General features: G+C 39.5%; 2 protein-coding genes across 5 annotated transcripts in view; both read right to left on the bottom strand.

The window, feature by feature from the left end:
• Nucleotides 1-12,408, bottom strand: part of LOC125899292 (abl interactor 2-like) — a 41,044-nt gene extending 28,636 nt beyond the window's left edge. For all 4 annotated transcript variants that reach the window (XM_049593475.1, XM_049593477.1, XM_049593476.1 and 1 more), the window contains exon 1: nt 12,241-12,408. In XM_049593475.1, the coding sequence (XP_049449432.1) occupies nt 12,241-12,357 (117 nt within the window). In that variant the 5' untranslated portion in view covers nt 12,358-12,408. The remainder of the gene's footprint in view (nt 1-12,240) is intronic.
• A 1,650-nt stretch (nt 12,409-14,058) lies between these two features.
• On the bottom strand, nt 14,059-22,194 carry LOC125899293 (transmembrane protein 237A-like). Its single transcript, XM_049593480.1, has 11 exons — nt 21,988-22,194; nt 19,014-19,095; nt 18,804-18,929; nt 17,685-17,790; nt 17,371-17,525; nt 17,132-17,255; nt 16,820-17,011; nt 16,064-16,137; nt 15,884-15,971; nt 15,549-15,670; nt 14,059-14,181 (listed from the first exon to the last, which is right to left on the bottom strand). Exons 2-11 carry the CDS (start codon nt 19,081-19,083, stop codon nt 14,114-14,116), a joined length of 1,125 nt encoding a protein of 374 aa, XP_049449437.1. The 5' UTR covers nt 19,084-19,095; nt 21,988-22,194; the 3' UTR covers nt 14,059-14,113.
• Between the last annotated feature and the right edge of the window lie 340 nt (nt 22,195-22,534).

Below are 22,534 nucleotides of genomic sequence, written 5' to 3'. Positions count from 1 at the left end.
TCATATTACTGCTGTTTTTTTTTTTTAAATGTATGCAGTTGATGATGACTCAGATCAGATCTACATGAAATCAGATGCACGCTCTGATTCCTCTGACCTCTTTTTTAATGAAGACACACTGCGGGTCACATTCCTGCTGTTTGCTATTTCTAAATTATCCTGAAAATATGAAACGAGCTGACAACATCAACATGGAGAGAGCTTACAACTGCCTGAAGGTGTGGCGGCAAATCATACTCACAGATGAACACATTTCAACAAATGATGTTTGGAAAGAAAATACCCAGGTTTCTCTTTCTGTCTCCCTCATCTCTCTGTTTTGTAGGCTCTCTCAAATGTTTAGCATTTCAGTTACTGAAAGTTAAATTCATCTTTGCTAGTGAATACATACTGTATGAGCTCACTGTTTTATCTTTCTGGCCTCAACATTGGTGTCCTTCTGGAGACATGAAAAATTTGATCAGTCTAATATCTGCGTGGGTATTAAAAAGTAGCTTGTAACATAATTTCGGTTCCAACAGACACAGACAGCTAACATGCTGCAGGTCAATACTGTTTCTATCTATGATTTGAGCGTGCTATGCTATCAACCCATCCATCCATTCATCTATTCATTTTCATGCGCTGACCTGAGGCCAGGTCGCAGAGGCCAAATAATCCAATATTTACAAAAACAGCACAGATTAGAGAAAGATCCAAACACTGAAAACAGACTTTCTTAAGTAATAAATTATCTCCTAAGCCCTCACGTAACAAGTAACCAGCCACCAGCTTCAGAAGGTCGTGATCAGCCCATTAACTGGTCATTATTGGTTGTCAGATGGCTATCTCTAGTGGCCATGCTAATCATGACAGGTACAAAGGAGGAAGTCACGTGACATAGTATTAAGAGCAACAAAGTCCTCTCAGGGAGGAGGTTTGGGTGGATGGATGGGGCAAACAAACACAGGACTTTCACCCAGGAGACTGCTGTTCATGTCCCATGTGACACCTAAACCAATCATCAGCAGCCATTCATTTTCAACCACTTATCCGAGGTCGGGTCGCAGGCTGAACAAAGTACTCAAGACATCCCTTGATGCTTTCCAGAAACACTTTCCAGCTCCTCCTAGGGCATACTGAGGCGTTCGAGATGTATTAACTCCTCCAGTGTGTTCTGGGTCTGCCCCGGGGCCTCCTACTAGTAGGACAAACCTGGAACACCTCTAAAAGGAGACACCCAGGAGGAACCTGATCAGATGTTGAACCACTTCAACTGGCCACTTTTGACATGAAGGAGCAGCGGCTCTACTCCGAGCTCCCTCAGGATGTCTGAGCTCCTCCCCCCAGGCTGTGCCCAGACACCCCACAGAGGAAACTCATTTCAGCCACTTGTTTCCGAGATCTTATTCTTTCAGCCACTACCCAGAGCTCATGACCATGAGGACTTGGACGTAGATGAATCAGTAAATCTAAAGCTTTGCCTTTTGGCTCAGCTCCCTCTTCACCACAATGGTCTGGCGCAACACCACTCCAGGCCGCCTGTCCACCTCCCGCTCCATTTAACCGCTCACTCGTGACCAAGACCCCAAGATACTTGAACTCCCTCACTTGGGGTGTAGCAACTCTCTCCCAACACAGTGGGGCAACCCATCATTTTCTGGCAGAGAACCATGGACTCAGACTTGGAGATGCTCTCATCCCCACCTCAACCTGATGTATATCTGCAATCCATTTTTGTAGCTGCAAACTTTTGATGTTTACTTGTGCAAATCTTGATGTGCTCACACACTGGAACTGATTTGTGCAAATCTTGTTCATTTGTTGACAAAATCAAATCTATTTGTTCATATTTTTTTTACACATTCAATAGCTGATCAAAACATTTTTCCACGTTCACACATTTGACAGTATTTATACAAAATGTTTTCACACATTGAGATGTGGTAATGCACAGTTACAAGACTTTTGACCCTGTTTTGTTTCCATACAAACAGACCTGAGTGTGTGTGTGTGTGTGTGTGTGTGTGTGTGTCTGTGTCTGTCTGTGTCTGTGTGTAGCATCTACATCTGCAAATTACAGACATGTCAGTCACACTGCCTCTGCTTACAGCCCATGCATGGCAGTGTGTGACAGAGGGGAATGTGTGTGTGTGTGTGTTACAGCACGGTACACCTCATAAGTGCCTCTCTCTTTGGCTTTGAACCGGATCCAACAAGTCCCTGAACCACTCATCTAAAACACACACACACACACACACAGGTCTGTTTGTACCTTCTCTCAGCAGCTTGCCTTTACCTTACAAGGACAGGCCCCTCATGTTCTACAGAAGGTGTTTAAACCTCTGACACAGATAAAGTATTCTACATTTTATCACATTATTACCGCTCCATATAACAGCTAACTTTCTTAATTAATTTAAATACGTAAAAGAAGAAGTCCGGTATTTTGCACTTTGAGCCCCATTTCTGGGTTGTTTATGATGAAATAGAGTGGTTAAGACCAAAATAGTGACGACTACTCATTTTCAGAGAATTTGGCTTTCCCCTACCTGGCTTAACACTGCTGCCTATGGCCATGTGTGAACCTGTCCTAAAACCACCCTAAACGTTCGTTTTCGCACATAGCACTGTCGAGCCGGCACTTTCGCTGAGATAAAAGACTACAATGACTACAACCTTGTCGTAAACAACCCCATTTCCGTTTCCGGTGGCAGATTACTACCAACGGACAATGAGGCTTCTATAGACGAATTCGGCGAGCGATTTGTGTATGCCGCCATCTTGTGGCGGCACCATTGCTGCGGTGACATGTGTCAGTCATCAATTCATTATGCTGTCATTGTGTCAGCATCATGAATAGCTGGACTGATGATGTTAGACGGTGGCCTCCGGTAACTGATGAAGGTATCTTAAATGAGTACCGATATTAATTTAGAAATTAATCATTTGTTTGAGCGATAAGCAGGAAAGATTAGAGTAATAGGGAGATAATAGACTATCATTAAACACTGTGTAATATAAAGTTAGCATACATTACGTGTGCTGACGTTAGCAAGCTAGCAGCGTGACATTTAATCATTATGGACAGGCTACGTGACCATCACATCATATTGAAGGCGATCAATACTGATCGCCTTCAATATGATGTGATGGTCGTCTAAAAGGCGGTGTAAAATTTGCCCGACCCATCCGGAGCTCAGGTAATTTTGACCCTCGATCAGAAACCTGTAATTGCCGTTTTTCTGGTCATCGGAGCCCAGGCGATCAATAAAATATTCTTGAATACCTAAAACAGAACACAATCACGTGTTGTTTTTAGTCACGTAGCCTGTCCTTAATGATTAAATGTCACGCTGCTAGCTTGCTAACGTCAGCACACGTAACGTATGCTAACGTTATATTACACTGTGTTTAATGATACAGTCTATTATCTCCCTTTTACTCTGCTTATCGCTCAAACAAATGATTGATTTCTAAATTAATATTGGTACTCATTTAAGATACCTTCATCAGTTACCAGAGGCCACTGTCTAACATCATCAATCCAGCTATTCATGATGCTGTCATTGTAGAGAGTCAGTTCACAATGACAGCATAATGAATTGATGACTGACACATGTCACCGCAGCAATGGCGCCGCCGCAAGATGGCGGCATACACAAATCACTCGCCGAATTCGTCTATAGAAAACCAATGGATTAGACAAAATGTCAAATAAATCATCACGGAAACCACAGTTTGCTACGATTTTTATGTCAGACCATCAACGAACACCACTGACCACTCGGTGAGTTTCATGGCTTTGAAAACGAACATTTAGGGTGGTTGTAGGACAGGTTCACACATGGCCATAGGCAGCAGTGTTAAGGCAGGCAGGGCAAAGCCAAATTCTCTGAAAATGAGCAATCGTCACTATTTTGGTCTTTGCCACTCTATTTCATCATAAACAACCCAGAAGTGGGGCTCAAAGTGCAAAATACTGGACTTCTCCTTTAAATAGAACTGAGCTGCCAAATCATAGGGGTTTTTTTTGTGCACTTTTTTTGACTGCAAACTTTTGTTGTGTAACATGCAATCCACCAGACCGACCATATCAAAAATCAGCCCAACTACAAAGGGCAAATCTGCCTGAACCATGTTGACTCTTTGCATTTTATCTCTTTCTAGAGCCGCCATTTTACACCAGTGCTCTACAGTCACATCCACTGAAGACGAGGAAACACAAAGACCTCTAAAGCCCAGTTCAGACCAAAGATTTGCGACGAGGTGAGCTGAAACAGGCACAATAATGCAAGTAAGCAGCACCAATGTCTGAAACCAGCACACCATGAGGACGGAAACAGACGGCTCAGTGGGGACGGAGCACCTGCTGCAGCGCGGTCGTTTTGACTTGACCAGCGGACTTCACTAGCTGATTAGCTGTTGAAACAGGTGACGTGCTTTACGTTCTAAAACCAGCCGCCGTTGATTTGACCAGCTGAGCTGCAGGTGACACCATCGTGCAACTTTTCTCTGCAACGTTTTAAAACGGTTTTGTCTCGTTGCAAATCTTTGGTCTGAACTGGGCTTAAGAGACGCCCAAATTTTGCCATAAACCAACATGAGTGTCAATCAGTGACCTGATTGAAGCCACACCTCTAGGTTTGGTAAATCCATTACTCAGACTGGCTGTCATCTGCAGCCTCTCCCCTTTAGTGCAACCATGGGAATATATCAAAACTGAAATTACGACTCTATAAATGACCAAATTTAAGTCACATGAGTGTGTTTGGTGATTTTATTCCTTCAAACAGGACGTCAACTGGTCAAGTCATCTTTATTTATGCAGCTTAATATGACAAATAACAAATTTATCTCAGAGGGCTTCAAAGTGTGTCCACCCTCTGTCCTCAGATCCTCATTTTAGATCAGGAAAACCCGTGGAAAAAACTCTAACAGGAAAAAAATGGAAGAAGGCTCAGGAGGAGCAGCAGAGGAAGGATCTCTTTTAAGGACGGACAGACAGGAAATAGACTGAGATAGTAAAGTTACACTACAGACTACCAGGATGTCTGTGTAACTGACTCATTGTTTCAGAGCTGTTCTTTGGTCCTTGTTTGAAAGTATTCTGGGAGGTGTCATAGATGTAGGCGAGGCAGGTAGTGTGAAAGTGCTCTGGTGCTAAATAACTGCAGGAGTGAGCAAACATAAAACAAACTGTGAACATTAAAACTGAGTTTTTCTCCTTTTAAACTGTGAAATGATCATGTGACCTGCTCTCCGGTCTCAAACTGCCAAGCGTTGGAGAAACAAACCCGTCTTTCCAAACTCTCAGCTTGTGTCGCCCCCGCAGGAGCTGTTCCTGGCAGCGACACTGAAGGTGGAGGCTGATACTCCTTCAGCTGGAAAACCAATCACCATGGTTTCTAACCCCAAACACACACACGACCAGCGTCCACATCCAGCCTCCTGCAGTGTACCATGTGTTTTCAATGAGCAGCAGGAGGTCGAGTTACATTATGACTACCTCTGCTCACAGCTAACTAGTACCAGCTGTGGAGGACCCAGAGAGGGTCTGAGATGGGTCTGCACATGCTCAGTAGAGGCCAGCTCAGGGGCTTCACTGAAGAGTATGCACTAATGTTTATGAAAGTGAATGTTGATTAATGGATGCAGAGTTTTGGTTTGTCTTCCTGCTTCAGTTCCCTCAGTTTCACATCATGGCAGCTTTGATCACATGTTGCCAACAAGCAGTAACGCAGCATATGCACGGCCCTGTAGGCCATCAAAAATGTACTTTGGCTATTAAATTTAGGGGCCTGGTGGCCTGTGGGGCCAGTGCTTAAAGTATTCCTGTCTATCCCTGTTTTAGCCTGTTTTTCTCTCGCCAAAATTAGCCTTAGCATTATCAAAGCTAACCATACCTGTTATGCACAGTGCTAACCAAGCTAGCAGCTAGCATTAGGTTAACTTCACCCTCTTCACCCAATCCATGAAAATATGCCTCGATCAGTCCAAATACCAATCTTTAGGTTCAGTTCAGCTCACATTTTTGTTTTACACATTGTGCAAAAACAAAAATTCTGATTACTTTTTTAATTATTAATATTACAAATACAAATTACATTTTGGTAGCCTATTAGAGTAATAAAATCAACCCTTTTTTCAGTCCACCAGCTGCAATTTGCTGCAATAAAAATGACTGAAGTGAGAAAACAAACTTAATCGTAATATGTATTACGAGGGGTGGGAATCATCAGAGGATCCACGAGACAATTTTATGGCAATATTACTGTAAATGTACTGTGATATGCTAAGTATTACGATAAAATATATATTGTGATATATATTGTGATTTGTTCCCTTTTTTTCCAACTGCAAATTATTTCCCCAATGGAATGTCTGTGTTGGTGAAAAAACATCGTAATAGAGTCACATACCTGGGTTCACGTGTTTTTAGCATGTAACAAAAGCCTTCATTTTCAACAACGCTGTATGGACGCAGATCTTTGCACATGAAGTCGTTAATGAACTGTGGTATTTTCTTTGCTCTCTCACAGTTGGATAGTAGTTTTGTCGAGCTAAGTGTGTCCAGGGTTTAGTGTTAGCTTGGCCTTCAGCGGCTAACGCTATTTATGTGAGGTGAGCCCTCATGGTCGTATTTTATTCTCATATGACTGCTTGCAAATTTTGCGTCATATCCGAGTCCTCCTTTCCTTCTGTGTTAAAAAACGACATAAGTCAAGCTATAATTTAAACATCAATGGCGCATTTCTGGTTCCTCCGGTGCCCCCATATTTGTTTTGATGAACTTCCTGCCAAATGCCGCCGACTGACACCTCTGCTGACCTCACCAGGAAAAAAAGGCTATCAGCACCATCTAGTGGACCAAAAAAGCAACTGATTTTATTATTGTAGCACCAAAAGTTGTATTTAAGTGTGCAAAGTAGTATTGTCACGCTACCAAAATCTTTGTTTCGGTACCGATACCAATATGAATTTCGATACTTCTCGGTACTTCTTCCTAAGGAAAAGTCCTTTTGGATACAAACCTTTAGAACAATAAATAGTAAGGGTGTAACGGTACCAAAAAAAAATCATGGTTCGGTAAGTACCTCGGTACGGACGTCATGGTTTGGTTGCTCAAATGTTTCACCAAGTTTGTGTTGTCTCGTGTTGTCTCCCTTTGCGAGGCAGACTTTCTCTTGTCTTTTTTCACGTGTGCCAGCTGCGAATGTTGATACAGGTGTTGTCATACACACCACTTGCGCAATCTGTGCCCCAGTAGGAACAAGGAAGGCGTTTGTGTGCATAAATGAATTAAATAAATTAATGAATTGAATCAATTTAAAAAGGACCGGTATTTTCCAAATGCAGTATAGCACCGTTTGGAATACTCTAGTACCGCGGTACTATTTTAGTAGCGGTATACCGTGCAACACTAGTGCAAAGATGATTGATGTATATATTAAAAGATCGATACTTGGCGTCTGTGTATCGATACAATATCGCTACGCAAAATATTGCGACACTATGCTGATTTTTTTCCCCCCCTCACCCCTAGATAGATTAAAAAAGCTTTCTTTGGGGACATAATTTGCAGTTTAAAAAATGTAATAAATCACAACATATGTAACCACTCAGCATATTGCAACACGTTTAAAATCGCAGTAATATTGTCTCATGACTGTAGTAATATTGCTTCATGGGGCCTTTTTGATTCCCACCTCTAATATATAAATCATAAATCACTTTAAATCAGGAACTGTCTGATCAGAGTAGACACAAGAAAACAAAATGACCTGTCTGACTGTGCACGCTCTGCCTCTGCACTTGACTGTTTTTTAAAATGACTATGAACATTATTCTTATTGACAGTATAACGATGAGCGGCTGAGACAGATTTAATCCTTACAGTGTCTGATAGCCCAGGAGGGGGCCACACAGGGCCAAACAGGACTTAACATGGGTCAACCCTAAATCCAAATATTTAGCCCATAAAACAAGATCAACAGCTCAACTGTTGGATTATGTAACAGCTCACATCATCTGTTGGCAGTGGGAATGTAGGCCATCCAGTGGGCACCGAGCTAGGCCCCATTAGGACGTGTCGTATGAACAGGCTAATGAAGTGGAAAAGAGTCTTTTTATTCACAAAGACGTGGCACTCAGAGGACAACGCTACTACTCACAGAGACAGAGAGGAGTGTTAGGAGTTATTCCAGTGAAAGAAAAGGAAGGAAGGGTGAAAGGGCACGAGGGAGGAAGAGACAGAGAAAGGAAGGAAGAGGGGGAAACTTTGAAAAGGAGAATTTGAAAAAGGAAAGTGAGACAGTCACAGAGAAAATGAGGTCAAAATAAAGAAAAACGTAAAGGGTGAAATGATGAAAGAATAAAGGAAACAAAGAAAATATGGATAAAAGATTCTTTAATTATTAAATATTTATCTATGGGTATGTAAACCTTAGAGAAGACAGACTATACGCAGCTCGTCCTGTTGATTGACGGCCGCAGGAATGTGATGAGGATGAAATCTGGCGATGAACAGGTGTGTAATAAAGCCAACTGAGGAAGAACAGTTGTCCATAACAGCTTTGCCAGCCCACACACACACACACACACACACACACACACACACACACACACACACACACACATCTCCACTAAACAAACACAGAAACATGTCAGCCCAGTAATCTGATATCTAACCAGCTCAGAATGTAAATAAGAAATGGCCCATATTTCTCTGGATGTAAAAGACGAGCAGATCTGAAACGATTAGTTGATCAATAGATTAATCTGAAAAGATTTTGATAGACAATCATTTAAGTCATTTTTCAAGCAATCATGCTGCTGATTATCACCTGGTTTGCTGCATTTCCTTGTCCACTATAATAATAAAGTAAATATCTTTGCGTTTAGGACTGCTTATCGGACAAAAAATGCAACTTAAAGACGTCATCTTGGACTCAATTTCACTATTTTCATGTATATTTTGGACTAACTGATAAATTGATTAATCCAGTTTGGTTACTGTGGAGCTCATGGTTGCCATCAAGGCAATGTACAAATAGAGCCGTTACGAAGTCCCTTCTTTATGTCTCCTTTGCATTTTTACTTCGGCTGTAAAAATAGTGCGTTAGTTTTGATCAATTAATCACTGGAACTGTTGACAGGAGCACCGTTCTCTGCAGTTCCTGCAGTAAGGACTTTACGTACCATCGGAGAACTTCAAGCCTGAAATACACACAAAGTATTTAGCAGCGAAACTGGAGGTCTGAGCTAGCACAGCCTCTGATGCTAGTGCTAGCAGTCAGCCTCGTCAGGCCACACTCAACCAGGTGTTCAGACACAAACTGAGTCAGTCTACCTGTGACCAACTAACTTACTCCTTTACAAAATGGACTGCAGAGTAGTTTGGGTGGTAGAGGACGGGGGGACAACTGTGTCCAAAATACAGCAGCTTTACTACGACACATCAAATTTATTTGAATTAAAATAAAAAAATTAAATTCTTTCACAGCAAAAGTTGATATATGTGATTAATTTAGATTAATTAATCACAGGGCATCTAATTAATTAGAATTTTTTTTAATTCGCTTGATAGCCCTAGTTTTTTCACAGAACCAAATAATGGCTTGCTGCTCTAGTGTGTGATTTTACCAGTTTGCCAGTTTCCTGGAATCAAAAGAGGCGTGATGGGCGTCAAATGTAAGGAGCCGTTTATACAACAATGATTTCAGTAAAAACGGAAAAGTCTGTCCTTTGCGTTTTAAAAAACTTATGTGTTTATATGACGTTATTCACACGGAGCCGCAAAATCTACTGGAAACGCTGTAGTATGCACACCAGGTCAATGGGTGGCAGTGTAAATTTGCAAAGCAACACCACAGTATGACGCCATACGCCTGCGCTGAAGCGCCTTCCTCTCCAATGCCGTGGTTACAAACCAAAACAAAGAAGACACAATGGTGAAAGCATGCACAGATAACTTTGTCTGGACGGACGACAAGGTGCAGTTGCTACAGTAACAGATCTACAATTCACTTCAAATCAACAGGGTGAGCAACACAAACAGAGCTCAGCATTGTTGTTGTGACGGTCGGCATGCCTAGTGACTGGAACCGTAATGCGCATGTGTGAAAAGTCTCCGTTTTCAGAGGAACTGCATATTGCACATTTATATGACAACGGAGACGCTGCCGTTTCCAAAACGTTGCACTCTGGAACCCATTTTCAAATCGTTGCGTTTTCAGGCACCCAAAACGCTGCTGTCGTGTAAACAATAGGCCAAAACGCAACTAAAGTTCACCGTTTTCTGTTGAAATCGTTGTCGTCTAAATGGGGCCTAAGACAACAGCATCGGTCTCTAGTTCGACAATACAATGTTAAACAATAACAATGGCATTACCAAGGCAATAACAATCTGCTCGGAGGGTAAGGAGCACCCGGACTTCAATTTGTGGACATTTTCGGCTACTATTCTTCTTTGAGTTAGCTGCTAACTGCTAACAGCTACCTTTAAAATCTCTCACAGTGGGTCACACGCATAACACGTCATCAAAATGCCACACCCGTGCTGCTCATGATAGTGTCCTGCTGGCTGTCACTTTTATACAGACATAAGTTTGATGCTGTTACTACCACAGATTCCAGCTTCATGGTGAGACAACTCTGTCCCCGATGCCATGATTGTACCTTTATACATAACAGCGAATCGGAATAACGGCGTAAAAATTCCACATTGAAGGTGCAGTATGAAAGGGGCTACGGACTTTACATATTTGTGTATTGTTTATGTATTTGGATTAGCTTTTACTGGCACAGCAGCTACTCTCGCTCTCTCAGGAGCACTAAAAAATTCATCTACAACAATTTAAATAGTCAATTAATTATTTAATTGACTTATAAAGCAAACAAGCCAGAAATTAACTGAGTTTTGATTCAATAATGTTAATATCTGCTGTTTTTCTGCTCTTAAATCACTTTAAATAAACTATCTTTATACTACCATTACTGGTCAGAAACTGTGATGGGCATTTTTTCACTGTTTTCTGATATTTACTAGACTAAATAACTGATTGATAATTCTAAATAATGTTATGTTATGTTATGTAACCTTTATTTAAACTCGTGAGTTTAAATAATGATGCAAATATGTATAATACCATTAAAACTATGTAACAACATGAGCACATTACATAACGCCGGTGGTAAAACATTATGATTAAACGTTTTTAATTCATCAGTATTTTTTTGAGGGTTATTATTGTATTCAAATGTACTCTTGGTTACATCCCACACAGCCATTTTCTCATATCATTACACTACCAAATGAAACTGTTTGGCATCATTGCACATCCATTCTGCTTCAGTAAACTTGAATTTTCTTATAAGATTTTTTAGCTTTTCTAAAGCTGGGAACACACTTTATTTAGTTATGGCTACTTTTAATTAACAGTAATGTAATCGTTTATATTTTCCTCTTCACAGACATCTATACCACTACAGTAACTGGTCTGAAACTGGATTAAAAACAAGTTTGTGTTTCTAAACTTGTAAAACTACAACTTGTAAAATGAAATTCTTTATTCAACCTGTCTATATTTAATAAAAATCAAAATTCTATGTGATTATTACAATAACACCATGTTAAAAGAGTATTAATTTAACAGTAAAGTTCAGTTTTAACTGGGCCATCCTCTTCTGTTGATGGTGCACACTCCTATTTTCATTTTCAGTGCATCACTACTGTAGTTTTGCTCGATGGGAGAAACGTCACACCAGACTCCCATTGAAATATCCCCATTTAAAGATTCCCTGCTTGTCTACAGATGCTACACACATTGTAGAATATGCTTTAAGACGTTTTTAGACTAAACAACAGTCGCTCTTTGATTCGGCATACATGTAATAAACCAATTCAGAGCATAAATATGTAAAATGTCAACTTTAATAACTAAATAACTCGCTCTCATATGACATTCTGAAAGTCACGTTACACAGTTATAAAAGTTTAATTTCCATAAAAACAGACGTGTTTTCTGGAATATTAAGAAGCCGAATTAACTTTAAGGTCCCAGCTGTTCGGTTTTATAACAGGTCATTTTAAACTCTGAATTCATTGTGACTTTTTATCTTTCATAATAAAGCCATGGGTCACATAACGGAGCCTGGTGCTGTCACTCCATCACTCCCCTCTCCAAACCGCCCACTCCCTGCTGCTGCGCCTGTTTTATAACTTAAATAAACACCTGGTGAACAAACACCGACAGGTACCTGGACATAGTTGCTCTCGCAGTACTCCGCTACTCTCTCCAGGTTAGTGTAACTGTCCAGTAAAGCTCTCCGTCCCGCAGGAATTTCCTCCTCCAGCAGCATTTGTAGCTCCGCCATCTTTACATGCTTCTACTACTAACGGCTGCGGCGCGCGCTCACTGGATGGATCCCGCTGCCTTCATGGAATGTGGGAAAAATCACAACACCGGGCGAGAAAAGATGGAAAAGTGGGAATTTTGTGTCTCACTCCAGCGTCTGAGAGCGGAAATTAAACCGAGGCATGCTGATTGACAAATGACATCGATCCTGACAGTGATGTCTGACAATAACAGGAAAACTTTGAACAGATAAATATGAGAAAGTAGTCTAATTATTACGATCTACTCAACTCCATCAGTTTAATGAAGCGTTCAGGTGCACCTCGTCAACAGAAACTACTACAGGATGTAACTGAGACAAACTTGATGAATTATTAAGATCTTTTACTTGAGTAAAAAGAAACAATACTACAGTGTAAAAATACTTAATTACAAGTCCTGCATTCAAACCTAAATAAAAGTATATAAAGGCTTACAAAATATTTTACATTAAAGTTTAAAAATAAATGTAGTGCAGTAAAAAGTACAATATTCCCCAGGTACTTCAAAACTGTAATTAAGTACAGCTTAAGTAAATGTACCCCACCACTGACAGTATTCATTATTTTATTTTTTTTATTTACTGAAAAATAAAATAAACAAAATTGTCCATATGAATTTTATCATTTTAATAAAAAAACATATGTATTATTATTATTATTATTATTATTATTATTATCATATTACTATTATCATAGTTAGATAAAATAAAATAAACTACATTTTCAAATTTCATTTTATTTCATTTTACTGAAATAAAAATTAAATTATCAAAAGTGGCAAAATTAGTTTTTTTTAATGCAAAAAATAATCAAATTGGGACTTTTTTTAATTTTGTATTTCAATGAGAAATAAAATGAACAAAATTGTAAAAAAAAAAAAAAAGGTTCTTAATTAATTGAAAAAAATTAATTTAAATGAAAAATATATTTTTTTATTTAAATGCATTCATTGAATTTATTTTATTGTTTTTATTTAAATAAAAAAAATATTACCAAAATTGTCACAATTTATTTTATATTTAGATTAAAAAAAATCACATCAACTAAATTGCCAATTTATTTGATTTTTATTTAAAAAAAATTTTTAAATATTTGTTTAAATAAAAAAGGAAAATAAACAGAATTGGTTGATGTGATATTTTTCATTAGATAAAATTTAAAATAAACAAAAGTGTCAAAATTTGTTTATTTTAAAGTATTGTATAAATCATCTGCTGTAATATGCAGACTCACTAAAAGGTGTTTGAGATAAATCCTCCTCTTGAAACTCTTCCAACACCTGAGTTTATCTCAAACAGGTGTCCTGCAGCAGGTCTGTCTCCCTGCAGAGTCACGAGTCCTCTGAGCCAAACTGAACATATGTTACATGACTGCAGAGTTTCTGGGTTTAACAGATTCCTGCCGACAACACGCCTCCACTCCTCATTTCATATTTCATTAAATTAGGGAAATAAATTCTGCCTCTTTCTCCAGTCTAACCTCAAACCGTGGGAGCTCATGATGCTGCATAAGTTCTGTAGCCATGTGATGTGTTTGTTGGAGCAGCAGCGCCACCCTGTGGTGAGAAACACCACACAACACACAGCTGATACTGTACATAATATTGTTTATCTTTATTTACAAAATCACACTTAGGAATACAAAGTGCTAAATAACATGTACAAAATATACATTGAAGGGGCAGGATAGCTGGTTTGAGACAGACAGACAGACAGACAGACAGGAAAAGGTTTTTCAGGCAGGTATGTCCAGATTCTCGTCTCCTCTCGGGAATCCCTCCACCTCCATTGTCATCAAAAACTCTGCAGAGACAAAACCAACACATTTCACTAAAAGCACAAAATCTTCAGTGTTTTCTCAGTTTCACAAAACACTCTCAGACCATAAATAACTTTGATTCCTCCTTTTTATGAGAATTATTATATAATTATTTTGATTTTGTTTGTGAAAGTTATTTACCCACTTTTGTTTGTATTTTTATTTCGCTGTAAGTCCATTTTGTCAACCTGTTTAAAATCAGCTCTGTACATTTAACTTGACTTGAGAGATGTTATACTCACACCATCATCAGAAGTATTCCAGAGCGCCGTTTACTCTGCTGATATTACTTTCTGTGTTTACAGCACCTTGTGTTTAAGCTGCTATCCAAATCTTAAATTTGCTTTGAGTAAGCTAAACACGTCCTGGGTAGTTTCACCAGCCACCTCCCATCAGTAACCAGAGATTTAATATAATTAGCATAATGAAGAAGAAACACATACGGAAATGTTTAAAAGAAAACAACTCAGAAATAAATACAATTAGGGGAATAAATAGAGGAGGAAAAATAAAGGGATATAATCACTGAATGATGATGTAAATACACTTAAAAATGTATCAATACATTTCAAGATAAATTTAAAATAAATAAGTAAATGCAAAAATAATAAATACATTTAAAAACATTTAAATTAAATTCAAAAAAATTAGTTTAAATATAAAAAATAGAATTACAATTAAATTTAAATTACAAAATAGAATTGAAATTAAAGTTAAATAAATAAATGTTAGAAATTTAAATTAAATTTAAAAAATTTCAAGAAAATTAAAAATAAAATTAGAATAAAAAATACATTTAAATCTAAAACATGTATACATAAAAATAGAATTACAATTAAATTTATATAAAAAAATAAAAATACAAATAATAAAAAGGGAAAATGAATTGGGCAAGTAAAAAAATAGAATTAAAATTAGATTTACATAAAAAAAATAAAAGGGAAAATTAATTAGGCATGTAAATAAATAGGGGAATTAACATAAACGCACATAATAGGAATAAATTGATACCAACAAATCAATTTATATCACATTACAGAGGACATGTGCCCCTCAATATTTAGAACAAATGCATCCCCCTCAAGTAAATACAATAAAGGACAGAGGACTTTCATTTCAACAAAATTAAAGATATTTCCACTGATACAGAAAAGGCAAAACTGATGCAAAATGATTCACAAGAACACAAAAACGTAAGTGTTTGACCGTCAAAATTTAATGTTGAGGACCTCAAACCCCAATTACATATGTGTTCCTCCTCATCAAACCTATGCCCTTGATTTTTAACATTTAATGGTATTAATTAATTTTAGAGTCATTTCTTCCTTTAGTTTTGATTCTCTCCACCCACCTTCTGTGTAGTCGATGTCGGGTCGGGTGGAGACAACGGCCCAGGCCAGGCCCACCAGCAGCGCCACCACCAGGTTCACTACGATCCACGGCCGCAGGATCTGCTGCTCCGACCCTGGAGGCCTGAAGGAGGTGAAGGTGAGTACGACACAGTAGAACACAGTTGAACACAGTCAAATACAGTCAAACACAGTAGAACACAGTAGAACACGGTCAAACACAGTTGAACACAGTCAAATACAGTCAAACACAGTAGAACACAGTAGAACACGGTCAAACACAGTAGAACACAGTCAAACACAGTTGAACACAGTAGAATAAAACCTCAGCTCTCACCACAGCGTCTCATTGGCTGTTGGGTAGAGGTGGATACGATCGCTGGTCATTTGCTGACTGAGGGACAGGATCAAGGCTATGAAGTATACTGAAGACAGAGAGACCACCACCATCATCATCATCATCATCATTATCATCATCATCATCATCATTATCATCATCATCTTTGTCCTGACTCACAGAAAGAAGCGAGAGCAGCAGGATCCAGAGTGAGGAATCCTCTCAGAGCCATGGAGGCTTTGGCCAGGTTCACCCTGCAGGGGGCACCAAACACAGAAAGTGTCAGTCAACACTGATGAATGAATGAATGAATGAATGAATGAATGAATGAATGAATAATTCGATAATTTTAAGAAAATAAAAATACATGAAATTTAAGAGGCCTTTACATTGAGTCCAGCACTCCACTGACTCAGTGAGCTTTAATGTTGTAGTTCAAAGTTCTGTCCATTTAGAGGTGGTTAAATTTTAATGTTTTGCGTTTTATTTTATTTCCTGTTGGCTTTGCAGACAGACAGCAGGGTAGCCGCCTTAGCATCTGGAAACACAGCACCCACTGTCCAAACTCTGTCTCCACTAGTTCCTTTGCTGCAGAACTGAGTCCTCTTTCATATGAACTGACAGAAGAACACAAAAATAACTGAGTCCCTTTTCTGTCGGTCCACTTTTTGGTGCACTTTGAGAGGACTGAGTTTGGTTTGTTTAAAAATGACTATATGTGAAAACACCAGGCCCAAAATTGAGCCACTTACTCAAGGGGGTGAGCTGGGGGTAGACCGGAGGGTGGGCACAATGTCTCCACAGCAACACTATTGGGCTGGGACGGCGTTAGTAACGTTTTTTGCCAAATGAGCAAACTTCTTGCACGTGATTGTTGTTACAGAGTTATATTTGTTGTGATTTATGAGCCTTGGTTTCATGTTTTTATCCACAGACCTGTCGAACGCAGACACGGTGCTGATGGCCAGCAGCAGGTAGAGCAGAGACTGAGCTGGGTAGGCCAGAGGGTGGTACTGCTGCAGCAGGTTGGGCAGCGTGGTCATCTGCTCGCCCGCCAGTATGTACACAACAATGATGTTCCACACGGCGTAACCAGCCAGGAACCCGTGAGAGAAGAGACCGATCACCCTGCACACACCACAGGACAACATGGAGGGGAGGAGTTATCGTATGAGAGGGGTCCTCACAACGTGGTCCAGGGTCATGGTCCTCATATATGTAGTAAAACATGTATATGTTTGTGCAGACCTGAAGCCACTGTGGACCTTCATAGCCACGTCTCTGGTGGTCCAGAGCTGTCGGGGGTCCATGTAGTCCTCCATCAGCTCTGAGTGTCGGAGCTGCTCAACTCGCTCTGCCTGGTGGAAACGCCCTGTGCACACACACACACACACACACACACACACACACACACACAGAAAAAAGGCAAATGCTTGTGCGTGTGTTTTGTGTGTGTTTTCAGTGTCAGCCTCGTCTTTCACACTCACTGTTCCTCTCCACGAAGACTTTGCCAACTGGCTGGCTGTGTCCGTGTGGAGCAGAGAACAGGGAATGCTGGGGGATTGGCGACGGAGCGTCTGTGATGATATCATCGTCTTCAGCTCCGAGATCATTGCTGTGGTGTTCTGCCGTCCTCGCCTTCCTGACGTGATATAAGAGAGACGGTTCTCACTGTGTAGGTGAAGACTGAAACATCTCAATAACTGTTGGAGTGTGATTAACTGTGGTTTGTCGTTCATGTTCAGGTCGACATTTTAATGTGTCTGTACTTTGGTTTTTAAAATCTTTACTTTGTTCTCACCTCTTCTTTTTTGTCTTTCTGGTTACAGCAACATTCATTTCCTCTCCGCCGGCGTCCGGCTCGGCCATGTTACCGTTTGGCACATCTGCGTGCTCTGTTTCCTGATCTGAATGAAACAAACCATTGGGTTATTATAAATATACAACGCAGTGCCAACACTTTGATAAAACACTGTCTCTTAGACATTGGTGATTAAAAGCTGCTGGAGAAACTTTTTTTTTTTTTTTTTTTTACATTTTTATTGTAATTTTTTTTTTAATTTAAAACAAATTGTAAGTATTTTTATTTTATTTTATTCTATTTATTTGTCTTGTGTATGTATTTTGGAAAAACTTTTTAAAATTATTTTTAAATATTTTTATTTATACATATATGTTTATTCATTTATTCTTTTTGCATTTTAAATATATTTTTTTTACTTTACTTTTAATTTGTCTTGTTAATTTGCGGGAGAAACATTTTTATTTTTTTATGCAGTTATATTATACATTTATTTATCTATTCATTCTCTCTTTAATGTATATTCGTTTTATAGTTTATTTGTCTTGTCTTATATGTGTGTATTGATATAATTATTTATTGTTTATTTTTCTTGAAAATCTAATAAATAAAGTGTAAAAAATAAAAAATAAAACACTAATGGACAGTCAGTGCTACACATAACAAAGTGTAAAAAAAACCCACTATCTCATGGACATTGGTGATTACTATCTGCAGGAGAAATGTTTTTTTTTATTTTTACATATTTTATTTGTTTATATATTCATCAAAATTTTTATTTAAGTTTTATTAAAACATTTTTAATGTATTTTTACCTTATTTTTTATTTGTCTTGTGTCTTTCTGGGAATTTAATTTTGAATAAAGTGTCAAAAAATACCACCACTCTCACCCAATGTCTCTTGGACGTTTGTGAATATTATTTTTATGACATACATACATTTTTATTTATTTATTTACATAATTATTTGTATGTATTTTAGATCATTTTATTATTTGTCTTGTCTAATGTTTGTGTTTTGATATTGTTTCTTGAAAATCTGATAAATTAAGTCTAAAAAATAAAAATAAACACTGCCTCTAGTGGACAGTTGGTGCTACACATGAGCAGTGTTGTTACCAATTGTAGGCGTCCTCTTCTTTTTCTTCTTCTTGAGTGGTGCTGGATCCTGCGGCTCTGGAGTCAGAGGCTCTTTACTGTCAGAGTGGCTCCTGTTGGCCACTTCCTCCATCTCCACCTCCACCCCTGCAGAGGAGCATCACAGAAACAGAATAATAGAAGAGAGCAGAGATGTGTGGAGCTGCAGGAGTAGACTCTGCCTCCTCTCACCTTCTCCCTGCTCCTCTCCATCAGTCACCTCCTTCTTTGGTTTCTTCTTCTTGCTCTTGACGGTTGGCATGGTGTCGTTTCTCTGTGAATGAATCAATCAAGAGGATCTTTCAGGATTTTTTTTTTTAAATGTAGGTCAGTTAATTAACGTTTAACGAGGATCGTCAGTGGCCGGATGGTGAAGTCTGTTAGAGATAATTGGATTATCCTGAGCTCTGAGGACAGCAGGTGGGACAAAGCTTCAGGAAACACACCACAAAGAACAGACCAAAGACTTTTTTAAAGGTTATTTAAACAGAGTTCTGCAACATGTCAGCGTGCAGCAGTTTGAAATGATGATTTCCGTGTTCCTGTTTTGATGTGCGATACAGACGGTTGGTGTGTCAAGCTGAATTTTAGTTTTCTTCTGTCTTGTGCACAATCATCTGAAATATTCATATGACACTTCAGACACTTTTATCCAAAGCTTACTTATATTGGAGTAATTTGGGGTTCAGGGTCTCACTCATGGACATTTTAACACTTGCAGAAGTGAAGCTGAGGAGTACATTCACATGGCCACAAGACGTGTCACTAACAAGGTCTCTGTCAGTCCATGTGATGTTTGTTTACAGGCCACAGCTGGTTGATCATGAGGTGGTGGTGGACCTTTATCTTCCTCCCCACATAAAGTCAGAGATAAGCAGTCAACATTACATCAGTGGACACCAGACCAGAAAAAAAGAGGTGGTTACAAGTAAATTCTGTAGACGTTCATCCTTTTACAAAACAGATAAGCAACCTGAGATGTCTTCTTAAGAGAAATAAGTGCAGCTTCAACAATATGTCTCAGTTTTTCCACATTCAGTCGACTTCTCACTGTCATTATATGTGCTATTATCCAAACAGTTCCTGATACAGATTCTTTTGAACTGAAGCTGCTGATTGACAATATTTTGCACAATGTTCAGTATCTTTAAACATGGTCACAGTAAGTATTCATTGTTATATCAGAAAACTGTATTCTGGTTAGGGTGGAAAAGCGTCTGAGGCAGAATTTTACATGAAGTAGGCATTTTTCTACTTGCTCCCAACACCTGACACCTCCTAGTCTCGTCATCTAGTGGGCCGGATTGGACCCTGTGGCGGGCCGATGTGTGTCACCCCTGACATAGAGCATCACATGAGCAGAGCCACACCGCCAAATTTAAATGTGTATCTCTGCAATAAATGGTTAAAACTTTGAAGTGAATGTTCTGACTAACCTTAACACAGCTTCCATTCAAACCAAACAACAATGAGTGTTGTTTAATAACACCTTTTCACTGTGATCCAATTAAAATACGTCTGTAGACTCTCACAATGTATTCAGACACAAAGTTGTTTAAAATTTAAGACACTGTTGGAACGCTTCGAAAAATGGTTTCTAGTCGCCTCACAGATGTTAGTCAACGGAACCTTTAACTTCATTTTCGATTTCCAGCGGCTATAGATCAAAATGCTTCTGGACACAACTGTATCGACCAACCAATCAGAGCATTGAAACATGTGACCAAATGTAAACAGACTACAGCGAGCAGAGGTGAGCTGTGATGATGCAGCATCAACATGTCCATGAGCGACTGCTGCTGTTTTTGCCATCGGAAGGAGCGAACTGGGAACTGGACAACTGGACGCCACGAGTAAAAAACACTTTTTGTGCCTATTTATTGTTGCCAGGCAACCACCCCATCATCTCAGTGTCTAGTTCCTGACACGTTGAGGCAGAGGGTACTGTCTGTAGCTCTGGTTGAGGGTGAGAGGCTGTCAGCAGATAAACAGAGATCTGTGTGGGTACATGAGACCCTAAAAAAGAGGCTGGATCATGGGGAGTACCACCAGTTGGTCCAGGAGCTTCTCCTCCATCATGGACGTTTCCAGGTATATTTTAGGATGACTCAGGGGCAGTGTGGCGCACAGCAACACAAAAACAGTGAACAAAAAGCTTCATTTTCATTAAAAACAACTAGAAAAAGCCGCCTCCAGCTGCTGAAACACACAGTTTCACATTAATCGTACAGAAGGCAAAATTACCGTACAAATATGATAATCATCACACATGTGGCCCCACTGAAATCACTCCTCTGAACAGTCATCACCTCAAACACGCCTCTCAATAGATAAATGGTTGTGATCGGTCTGTTAAACCTCAAGTAACTGGACATCTGTCTGAAGCAGAGGGGTAAATGGATGGACCTGCACTTGTATAGCGCCTTTCAAATCACTTTCCACCCATTCACACACACATTCATATACTGCTGGCCGAGGTTACCATACAAGGTGCCACCTGCTACTTAGTTTTTAACACACTCACACACCGATGGAAGCAGAGTCCATCAGGAGCAATATGCAATTCGGTATCTTGCTCAAGGGTACTCAAGGAGCCAGGGATTGAGCCACTGATCGTCCAATTGGTGAATGACCCCGTCTACCTCTAGGCCGCAGCCACCCCAGATGTGTTTGAGGGACCAGACACATCTGGGGCAGAGCGAATACAACATGAGCTGAAGATTTGTCAGGTTCCCAGGCAACATTTTACCTGGATTATTTTTGCATTTAGGCACGTATTTAACGACAGGATGTTCCTTTTCTAAATGATCACAATGACTGAAACGATGAGTTAAAGCTATCTAGTACAGTAAGTGTTCATATTCATGGTACTTTTAGTGCTGGCAGTGCATGACAGCTCTACATAATGCCAGCAGCATCCAAAACCAAAACAGAGAACATGAATGAGACGAAGCTGCACCATGAAAAACTGAATATTTATAATAAAATATAAATCAGGATAAGGATTGCTTAAACTGGCTAAATTCTAACTTCCCTTTGGCTCTGTGCTTTTTAAAGGATAACCTGAGGTCTTACTACTCGTGCACCTTCTTTCTACACTGAGCACATTTAAACCAAAAGCATATTTCCAGCAGGTGTGTGTGAGTGAATAAGAGTTGGTGCTCACCTGCTCAGCAGCCGAGTCGCTGTGTGAAGAAACACTCCAGACGATCACAGCCTCCTCCGTCTGTCTCTGATCTGATCCCGCTAAGGGAGAGTGTCTTAGGGTGAACCTCAGAATAAAATCTCACCCTCCTTTACTTCATTTTTCTCTCTTCTTCCTCCTGTTTAATCTCAAAACCTGGATTCAGAATGATTCTTTCCCTTTAAATGATTTGAAACCTGAAGCCTGAGTCCAGAGTGAGGAGATGAAGTGAGATAAAGCAGAAACAGATGGATGGCTGAGGAGGCTCATGTGCAGGTTTGAGATTCGTCCCGGGGCTTTGGAGTGACAGGTGGATCATGTGCTGAGCCCTGACAGCCTCTGGGAGCTTTGTGGTTGGTTGATCAGCTGTGAGGTCACCTGATGGTAGTGTGGCTAAGTAGCCATGGATGCTAATAATCCTTCACCTGCTCCGCTGCCAATACACAGCTCATCCAAACACTGTTTACTGTTTACTCACACACACACACTGATGATTTTGAAGACTGCACATGTTCATATTTGCTGAATA

The sequence above is a fragment of the Epinephelus fuscoguttatus genome, linkage group LG13 (genome assembly GCF_011397635.1).
Source record: "Epinephelus fuscoguttatus linkage group LG13, E.fuscoguttatus.final_Chr_v1".
In the NCBI taxonomy this organism is placed as follows: domain Eukaryota; kingdom Metazoa; phylum Chordata; class Actinopteri; order Perciformes; family Serranidae; genus Epinephelus; species Epinephelus fuscoguttatus.
The sequence above is the reverse complement of the archived record's forward strand: the minus strand, read 5'-3'. Positions and strand labels throughout refer to the sequence as shown.

Coding starts and splice junctions, on each gene's coding strand:
- LOC125899293 (XM_049593480.1), bottom strand. CDS start 19,083: ATGCCAACCGTCAAGAGCAAGAAGAAGAAACCAAAGAAGGAGGTGACT. Junction 18,930..19,013: donor TGGAGAGGAGCAGGGAGAAG/GTGAGAGGAGGC, acceptor GCTCCTCTGCAG/GGGTGGAGGTGGAGATGGAG. Junction 17,012..17,131: donor AAGGTCCACAGTGGCTTCAG/GTCTGCACAAAC, acceptor TGGTGTGTGCAG/GGTGATCGGTCTCTTCTCTC.